This window comes from Lepisosteus platostomus, chromosome 6 (assembly GCF_059453375.1).
Source record: "Lepisosteus platostomus isolate fLepPlt1 chromosome 6, fLepPlt1.hap1, whole genome shotgun sequence".
NCBI lineage: Eukaryota > Metazoa > Chordata > Actinopteri > Semionotiformes > Lepisosteidae > Lepisosteus > Lepisosteus platostomus.
This window is the reverse complement of record NC_142616.1, coordinates 13,320,660-13,331,072: the sequence shown is the minus strand read 5'-3', so window position 1 is coordinate 13,331,072 and position 10,413 is coordinate 13,320,660. Positions and strand designations below refer to the sequence as shown.

At 48.4% G+C, this 10,413-nt stretch overlaps 2 protein-coding genes across 3 annotated transcripts in view; both read right to left on the bottom strand.

Annotated features, from left to right (window-relative positions):
• Window positions 1–10,413, bottom strand: part of LOC148660433 (E3 ubiquitin-protein ligase TRIM39-like) — a 182,698-nt gene that overhangs the window by 145,892 nt on the left and 26,393 nt on the right. The gene's annotated exons all lie outside the window — the stretch shown is intronic.
• LOC148660435 (zinc-binding protein A33-like) lies at window positions 6,563–7,415 on the bottom strand (the record flags this gene model as incomplete). Its single annotated transcript, XM_088638161.1, has 1 exon — window positions 6,563–7,415. A coding segment is annotated over one exon (552 nt), but the record flags the coding sequence as incomplete, so codon positions are not given.

Here is a 10,413-nt window from a genome sequence, read left to right as displayed (position 1 = left end):
TCCGGGTCTGCGGTGTGGAGGATGGACGAGCTGATGTGATCCGGGTCAAGTGAACTCAAGGAGAAATCCCTGCAGTTGTTTCTGATGTCCAGTAATGTTTTCCGGTTGTAGGAGATGTAAGCTTCAGTGTTTTGAGTAAATAACGTGACATAAAATTAAAAAATAACGAACAAAAAGCACCATTGTTTGAGAGCTATTGAAGCTGCAGCGTCCATGTGCGCCGCCATCTTGTCCATTTCTGTGGAGATAAGAATATTACCACTCATATCAGTACACCACCCTGGAGCCCCTCTCTCCTTGTCCACAGACTGTGAGACGGCAGCTCCTCTCTCCCTGAAAGGAGCCTCACAGACAAGATGAGTTCACTTCAGCTCAGCTGCCTGTGAGACAGTGAGAGGGGCTCCTGTTGGGCCTGTGTGTGACCATGAGCCAATATTACTGCCTGCTCATGGGGACACCTGCTGAATGAGGCCCATCTGATCCGAGTGAGTCTTCTGCTCTGTGATGAAGAGGGATTTGAAGTGAGGGAGAGGAGCTGTCAGGATACCCTGCTCCTCTGGGCTGATTCATCCACTGGGAAGAGCAAAGGTTTCTGTCTCCATCTCGGCTCCAGCAGGAAGGAACAGGAGTGTTTTTGCTAGAGGGCTGGTCTGTCTTCCAGGCCTGTGGGAGTCCGAAATCCAGGGCTGCTTGAGGAGATACAGCTTCGATTCTGGGCAGATGGCTGTGTGGTGGCTCATTTCTCAGGCCCCATGAAAGGCTCCCAGTGTGCTGCAGGGAGCAGAGGGGCTGTTCAAGCAGGACTGAGCTGAGGCACTGCTGCTGCAGGAGTGAGGCAGCGGCGTATCGTCTCCCCACAGCTGAGAGAGACAGGGAGCACAGGCTGAGTCCACAGGCCCCTGGTCTCCCATCCACACAGACAGGAGCTCTCTCAGCACGAGGGGAGAGGAGCCAGCAGACCTGCGCTGCCATGTCAGGGACATGAGAGCTGTTCACACACAGGCTGCACCCGGTCAGCTGGGACAGCCAGTGAAGATCTGGTGCTCAGTGAAGAGTGAGAGTGAAGAGTGGAGATGCAGTGGAAACGTGAGCAGAGAGAAGTGGGAGACACAGAGTGAACTGGATTGAATCCTCAAGTGTCCAGAGAGGGAGGAGTTGGGGAGAAGAGTCAAGAGAAGAGCAGAAGAGGAAGAGGAGGACTGTGCAGTCTTTTCTGACACCAGTGAGTGAGGACAGGGATGCTGGAGGGGATCCTGAAGACAACAGGACAGATCACTTCAACCCACAGAACGAATGTGACTCCTTCTGTCTCCCACTCCTCCACAGTCCACACCCACCTCAACACTACCAGCAGGACCAGTTTAACTGCACTGGCCTTTCTGGTCCCTGTCTTCATTAAAATGACCTCCTGGGAAAGAGCTGGTGGAAACAGAGGAGATCAGTGATGCTCTCCTGAACTCGTCTCTATCTAGAGACTGTAAGATAAATGACCAGAGAACCTGCAGACATATTGGTGTAAAAACCCAGGAGCTCAGCTGCATTTGTCTTGATTTCAGTGTGAAAGTGACCCCAGACCAGTTCAGGTGACAGATCCTGGAGTTTCAGTGTCACAGTGAAGGACATCGTCATCCTACAGACCTGAATCACAGCACAGGGCCCAGTTCACAGCTTGTCTGAATACTGGTCCAGACGCAATGGTGGTCAGGGAGATCTGAGGTCATTTCCACAGGCTGGTCCAACTGATCAAACATCCCGACCTGTTTCATTGAAGTGTTGTATAAATAAAAAATAATAACAAGTAATTAATGTTAAATTTCAGTTAGTTAATATTTAAATAATATAAACTTATAGTTAGTATTTATTCATAGTTATAAAATTATTTTAATTAAAAAATAATTTTTAATATAAAATTACAAATACAGAAATGTCTCACCTGTACATGAGAGGGGTGCGATCCCCCATTAACATCATGTCTCCTTCCTGATGTCCTCCTATAGTGAGCTCTGTGTGTCCCTGTGTGCGTCAGCGATCTGTAACACACAGCTGGTGTTGAGCTCTTACAGTTCCTATCGTCCAGTTTGACCCATTTAGGCTGTGAACTTCTGGGTCATCTGGCTCCAGTCCTCTGTCTTGTTACAGGTTCGGTTGGATAAACAGCCCAACCAACACCCTTCTGTCCAGCGTGTCTTTCTGAAGAAATGTCTCCAATGTTGTACTGATCCAGCTCATCCTTCCCCAGCCATGATCCAGTAACTCCTATAACGTCACAGCTCCTCAGTAATGATGGACTCTTGATGAGCTCTTGCTCTCTATTGCTGATGCTGTAAGAACTGAGATATAACAGATGTTTATTAGTGCTGCCCAGGGCTTTCCTGACTCCCCAGTTTTGCCCTGTTGGGAGCCCCTTGCTCCCCATTTCCCCACTTTAAATAGGTCCCGTCAGCACCCAGACCCCACTGTCCCTCCAAACTGGGCAGCCACACAAGGAGAAAACTGGTTAGACTGGTTGTGGAGGCCTCCATCAGGCCAGTGGTGCTTTTGACAGAGCGGAGTGGCTGGGAGGGGAGGAGGTGGGTATCAGTGTCCTGGGCGTCCACCAGGGGCTCGTATGGGGCTGAAGAAAGACACATCCAGCCCCTGCAGGCAGCCTGCAGCCCAGCAGCTCCCTGAGCCTGCAGGCAGGGGAGAAGGCTGCTGTGGGATCAGACCAGACTGGAACCTGTTGGTCTGAATGTGTGGGATTGGAGGAAAACCTGACGGAGCAAAGTACACAAAAATATGGGACTGAAGTGTGTTTCTGTCTCCTAAAGACTTGAGGCTGGAGCTGAACAGGAGTGGCCCAGTGGTGCCCAAGATACAAATATTGAGCTCACATGTCTGAATACTTATTCAATCAGCTTACAGCATCACATGCACTTCTCTTCAGACATTGCTGACACTTACTGCAGCTTTTCTTAGACTTCCTCAGCTTGTGGATTCAGGTTTGGATTGAAATATTAAGTTTATGAAATGCTTGTACATAAGTTTGTAAATTCACAGAAGAGAAAGAAGGTCAGACCACGAGAGAGAGAGAGGAGTCCAGAGGAGTTGGGACTTGATCTCACGCCAGGCGAGAGCCCCGACTTCATGATCATCCAGACCAAACCTGACTGGAGCTCAGTATCTGAACCCTGCGAGAGAGAGAGAGAGAGAGAGAGAGAGAGAGAGAGAGAGAGAGAGAGAGAGAGAGAGAGAGAGAGAGAGAGAGAGAGAGAGAGAGAGAGAGAGAGAGAGAGAGAGATGTTCTGTGTTCTTAGGGATCTTGGGTCTCTTGGGTAAAAGATACCTCAGTAACATTTATTTTGTGACATCTGGATTTGCAGAGAGAACTATTTAAATTAAAAATAATAAAAAAATTAAATGAATAAATATTTGTTTAATCCATTGTGCGTGAATTATTACTCTTTTCACCAAAACTGTGCCAATGAAAAAATAATTCATGTCTCTCTCTATTCCAACAGCGACTGATCTGACTGTTCTCGACTATATTCTACACAACACAAGCACACACAGAGCGAAGGGATCACCAGCTGTACTTTCAGACCAGCCCTCTGTCTGCCAGTCTGAGCAGATTCCCACACGCTTGTTCCAGTCAGTTTCATGCTCACGGACAGATGTGTCCAGCAGAAGGAAACGTTGATACAGAGTCGCGCTCGGGAAGAGGACAACAGAACAAACAGTCCTCATTCATGTCTCCCTCTTCAACAAGTCTGGTGTAAACAAACAGGTGTGCATCTCCAGAGACACCAGTGGTCTCGTCAAGTTGTAAAGAAAACTACACACTAGATCTTATCCTAGAGATCACCTGCTCTTCCACGTCTCTTGCCATACGGCCAATGTGGTCAGACACGGGATCATTGACACTGGTATCAATGACACTGGTATCAATGACACTGGTACCAGTGACACTGGTATCAATGACACTGGTATCAATGACACTGGTATCACTGCCAGCTGCTCTGCAGCACTTTCCCACACAGGATTGAAACCGTTTCCTTAGCGCACAGTAGGGGAAAAAGTCCCACCTAACGTGTGGCTTCCCAGTTTGGGCAGTCCAGTTAGCTATGAGGAAAGACACTGAAGTGGCTTCTGGCTCACAGTTCACAGCTCTTTGGAGGGCAGATTGTTGGCCTCTCAGCTCCTGTAGCTTTCGTTCAAAACACTCAACAGGTTTAGACTGCAAGGCTGAGTGTCTGGTCTGCAGGTGGTGTAGCAGTCTGGAGGGCCTGAGGCTTTCCTGAGCCAACACTTCGCCACAAACCGTACGGTGTGAATCCCTACTCTAGGGACTGTTCGTCAGATTTTCTCACTGTTTTCTGCTGTGCGTTTCTCCACATTATCTTCAGCTCTCACTCCTCCAGTCTCACCTATTAAAAACGCTCCACTGCTGGGCTCATCACGACTACCTTGCGCAGAAGAAGAAAGTGCTACGAATATAAACACAGTCACGGCCCACCGATAGGAATGAATGTAGCGGCCTCGCTGGGTCCACTGAGTCACCCTGCTGGTGGAAACAGTCTGAACCCTGCAGGTGTGTACAACAGCGAACTGTTTACCTCTGTTACTGTCCATTGATGTGTAAACACCCTGAATCTGCGGACGTGTCCTGTTTATCACTCTAGTGTGTGTGTTAACCTTAGGTTGATTCTGTCTCTACTGCCTATTGTGTGACCCTCATGGGGGTCAGGACCCCCCAGGATAAGAACCCCAGTTCTAGACAAATCACTTACAACTTGGGGGTTATGATCAATTATTTTACTTTGTGACAAAACCACTCTGTCAATTCCTGTTATTCACCTTTTTCATGTCCCCCCTTTGTAACAATATTATATTTTGTGATTATTGTGTTTCTCAGCTGCTAGAGCTACCAGCTCTCCTGAAGCTGCTGTTTCACAGACAACCTGAGTGACATGGAAATGACTTTATCAAGAGCACTGAGGGCTGATAACAGGAGGCACTTTACAGCACTGCTGTCCTGCAGCTCAGTGTGTCTGTGAGCCTGTCCACTCCCGCTCCAGAACTGGTCAGTGTGTCTGTGAGCCTGTCCACTCCCACTCCAGAACTGGTCAGTGTGTCTGTGAGCCTGTCCACTCCCGCTCCAGAATGTGTCAGTGTGTCTGCAGCAGGGCTGTCCAGTCCTGGTCCTGGAGGGGCTGGTCAGTGTGTCTGCAGCAGGACTGTCCAGTCCTGGTCCTGGAGGGGTCAGTCAGTGTGTCTGCAGCAGGGCTGTCCAGTCCTGGTCCTGGAGGGGCTGGTCAGTGTGTCTGCTGGTGTTCTGATTGTTCTGACTCAGTTCAGGAAGTAAAGAGCAGCTGCAGGTCATTGTTAACTGAGCTCAGATGACAGACATGACCTCCAGCACCAGGGCTGGACAATCCTCTCAACACCGAGAGCAGCAGATTTCTGGAACAAGCAGCCCAGTAGGGTGGCCAAGTGACCACAGACAGCTGGACACTGACAGACAGACCAGGCACCTGTTACAGTGCCTGGACAGGACAGGCACCTTGAAATTGACACAACTGTTACAAAGATACAAAGTGACAGAATACAATTGTTTGTGCTGTTTTCTGTCTTCCTCCAATCACAGGGTCTGGACAGCTGATCAGACTGCAAGGAGAGTCTGAGATTCTCCACACTGTGTTAGATGACAGAAGTCACAAGCACATTCATGACATAGGAATCTACATCATCATCATAATTCCTTAGAGTTATACAGCACATTTCTGGACACTCCACTCAAAACTCTTTACAGGTAATGGGGATCCCATCCACCAGGACCAGTGTACAGCCCCACCTGGATGATGCTCCAGTCTGCTCACACACACCAGCTCTCAGTGGGGAGGAGAGCAGAGTGATGAAGCCAGTTCAGAGAGGGGGGTTATCAGGAGGCCATGATTGGTAAAGACCAGGGGGAAATTTGACCAGGACACCAGGGTAACACCCCCACTCTTTCTGAAAGACACCCTGGGATTTTTAATCACCAAAGAGAGTCAGAACCTTGGTTTTACGTCTCATCCGAAAGCCAGCACCTTTTTACAGTCCAGTGTCCCCATCACTGTACTGGGGAATGAGGACCCACACAGACCTAATGCCCCCTGCTGGCCCCACCTCTTCCAGCAGCAACCTTGCGGATGAGGACCCACACACACCACAGGGTGAGCGCCCCCTACTGGCCCCACTAACACCTCTCCCAGGAGTATCTCATCCAGGTACTGACCAGGCTCACACCTGCTGAGCTTCAGGGGGCTGACAGGGTGAGTTTCAGGGTGATATAGCTGCTGATGTTATATCATGATGAAGATGAAGACGAAGACCAAATGTCCAATATTCAGAATTACAGTGTTTATTTAATACAGAAATAGTTCTATTTGAGTCCAGGCCATGACAGTGAAGCAGCAATGTCCATCATGTAGAAAGCGACTGGCATTCAGCTGACGTGTTAGTCTGTGTCTGATGGTGACCCAGCTAGTCAGCCATGAATCTGGAGAATTTACAGGTGAGAGATAAAGAAAACAACTGTGACTCAATTTTACTGATTTACTGAAAGAAGTGATTAATGCAGAGCAAACAGAATAGAGCAATAACTGGACTGAAAGTAGAAAGTAGAACAGTTTGACACAAGCCAGTAATAATTTCATTTTCCAAGAGAGCCCCTCCCACAGGTGATGTTGTTTCTGGTGACTGAACGAGTAGCGTTGAGAGCAGATGTGGACATGCCCAGCAGTGGGTGGAGAAAACAACACCCAAGAAACAGAAGAACAATTTCAAATGAAAAAGACTAAATGATTTACATTCCAGGAGAGAGAATCAGACAATGTGCTGATTCAGTCTGTGTGACTGACAGGACAGATGATCAGTGGGGCTGAGTTCGCACCTCCCTGATGAAGATCGGGGCTGAAGAATGGAAAGAGTTTCTCAGTGAAGGAGGCAGTGAAGGTGTAGATATGAGACCTGTTGTCCACATTGTAAAAGGAGACCTGTCCCCCCTCATAGTCCACATACACCCCCACCTTCTGGGGCTTCTGGCTCAGGGGGAGGAGGACTGAGGAGTCATCAAGAGCCTCGTACTCATTCCCATTCCTCAGCCACACAGTCCAGTAACCATACCGGGGGCTCAGTGTGATGCTCCCCTTCCTGTTGATGGACTCTCTGGCGACTCCCAATGTCCAGTCAGTCTTCTCCCCCACCTCCACCTCCCAGTAGTGTCTCCCTGAGGTGATCCCATCCTTTCCCAGGACATTGACACAACGATCAAATCTCTCTGGATTGTCAGGGAGATCCTGTCGTGTGTCTCCATGTCTCACTTGTTTCCCATCCTCAGACAGGATGAGTTTGGGATGAGCTGTATTGGGGTCCAGAGTCACATCAGCTGTGGATCAGAGAGCAGACAGAGAGAATGAAATGATATGTATCTCACTCCTCTCTCAGATGAAAATACAGGCCCAGCCCGGCTGAGATGATCTGTGAGCGTGTGCAGAGCTCTCACACTGCGAGAGTCTGGCTCCTGTGGGAGAAAGTGTCTTTAAATCTGAAGGAGACCTGATGATCCACTATGTGCAGATCACACGGCTGAGGGCATCTCTATACTGATGGATACATCATTTCACAAGAAGCAAAATAAGCAAACTGTCTTTTCATGGGTATTCTGGTTCCTCTCTATCAGTTAGATTGTAAAAGTCTCATTAAGACAAAATTCTTAGAAGCAGAAATTGCTGCCACTTCATTAACAATAACAGGGCCCTGAATCACACAGGCAGTAACTGCAAGCTTGTCTCCTCCTGCGCTGCTGAGGACAGTAATAAAAAGGATCTGATGTCTGTGTGTGTTAAGAGCTGTCTGTCAGTGTATTTAACTCTGTCACCTGAATTAAGGCTGAAGTTGTCTTTACACAAGACAGGGGAACCAGAAAGAGAACAGACAAAGCTTGTGTGTGTCTTTTTTTTCTTGTTCGTTACACACAAATCAGTGTAATACGTATGGAAACCTGAAAAACAGACATTGTGGGTCAGTTGTAACGAACTGACCCAGCGCACTAACTGGAGCTCAGCCCCTGGTCAGCACACAGCTCCGTGTTAAACTAGCGCGCCAACTTCAGACCAAGAGCAACGAACTTGGCCGCTGAAATCAGTCCGCAGCTCCGAGCTGAAGCTGCTCTCCACTGCAACGAGCCCAGAGTGAGAGCTGCTGCCCTCTAGAGGTGACTGGAGTACAGGACTGACTCCCAGCGCCTCTTCACATGGGGAGACAGCTCAGTGTGGGACAGGCGGAGCTCTGGATCACAGGAGAATAGAGGGGAAACAACACCGGCACTACGGCAGGAAGTCATGTGTCCGTCGCTCAGAAAAGTATTGTAATGTTTAACTAAAACTGCTTTCCAGTGAAACCACATTTATTGATAAAGAACTTAGTTAACGTGCTTATTAATAAGGGTAATTTACTAAAAATTAATTTAATTGCACATATGTAGCTGTATGTAAAGCATATTATATACTGTATGCGACAGTGTATTTTCTTTATCCAAAGGAGTGAAGAGAACTGAAAATAAGAAAATATTTAAATATTGTGAGTCTTGAATGTGTTTTGTCACATCTGGGTGTGAATTGAACAGATTTGTTATTTATTTGTTGTGATGATACTCTACAATTGTATTTCTGAAGGGAAAGCAGGGATATTCAGAAATTGTGGGAACAGATATTAAAGTTATGTAGTCAAATGTAAAGGTTAAAGAAATAAAAATACTGTAATCCCCATCTTTTTAAAAGTGATGATTTGTGTCAGTTCTAGATGAAGGCAGTCTGCAGGAATGGCTGTAAGAGCTGATGGAAGGACATCTGTGGATATTACTGCACAGAATGATTTAACCTCAATAACTTTCCTTACTCGTTTCGACATCAGTTTGCTGGACTAATAATTAATTTACCTCCAGATCTCACTGTTTTCACTGTTTGTATTTGTTGACCAATGTGTTGGTGACCCTGCTCTTCAAGGTCCAGCTGTGTGAGTCTGCAGGTGTGTGTTCATGCTGAAGATCACGATGGTCAGGTACAGTATAACTCCTACAGGCAGCGCCTGGCTCAGACAGACTACAGAAGGAGAGAACCTGGCAGTTCTGCTGCAGACCAGTGAAGAGAGCTTTCCCTGGATGGCCAGGTGAGAGGATGGAGTCACTGGTACTGAACTCCTCTGTGCAGAACCGTGCGTCTCGAGAGCAGTGCCAGCAGGAAATGCCGAGTGGCCCTCAAGCTAATAGCAGTGAGGGGACACACCTCCTCCTGGGTACCAGTGCAACAGCTCCAGAGCAGCTGAGAGTTACCATGGAGATACAGCAGGGAGCCCAGAGTCTCCCCATGAGCCATGAGACACTGACCCACGGTGCGAGGGAGCAGCGTCCTGAAACTGAGGACAGGGGCTCGGCCTTCAAGACCACAACAAAATCAGACAAAATGGTGGAGGAGCTTTCTCAGCGCAGCAAAGAGGGACTGAGTGAGGCAGAGCAGGGACAACCAAGGACTCTGCTACGAGAGTCTGCAAATGTGTTTGCTGGAAGAGAGGAAGACTGTACTCGTACAAATGAAGCTCAGCGCACCATCGACACTGGCGAAGCAAGACCCATCTGCATCCCTCCCCCCGCCTGGCCATCCACAAGAGAGCCGAGGCAGAGGAAGCAGTCCGGGGTCTGACTGCAGCAGGGGAGATCGAGCCCTCTGACAGGCCCTGATCTCCCCCTGCAGAAGGACGCTTCACTGCTGGTCTGTACAGACTACAGGTCTCTAGACTCACTGAAGAAATGAGTCTCCTACAGCAAGAGACTGGTTTCCTTGGAGCTTCTGAGCCAGAAGGGTCTCCACAGGCCCTGAAGAGGAGCCACAGTAAACTCCTGACCAGCCCCCCGGTCAGTTCAGGATGTGAGGAGTTTCACTGGACCGGCCTCCTACTACTGCTGGTTTGTTCACAATATTCAGGTTTTGTTCTCTCTATCAGTTAGATTATATAAGTCTCGTTAAGACAAAATTATGGGCAATAAATAACCATTTAAGTTAAAGACCTGTGTGTGGGGGGTGTCTGTGATTGTAGCTCCACCTAGAATTTTGTGTCACCATTCATTATCTAAACACACAGACACACACACTCACACCAGGGCCAGTTCTGTCCCAAAAGCCAATTGACACACCAGCAGATCTTGGACTGTGGGAGGAAACTGGAGCACCAGGAAGGAAACCCATGTGGACACAGGGAGAACATGCAGACTCCACACAGACAGCACCCCAGCAGTTGAACCCAGGGCTCCAGCACTGTGAGGCAGCATGGCTCTCCACTGCACCACTGTGATCCTGATTTTCCACACTTATTCCCAAATCCAAGGTCAGTGGATCT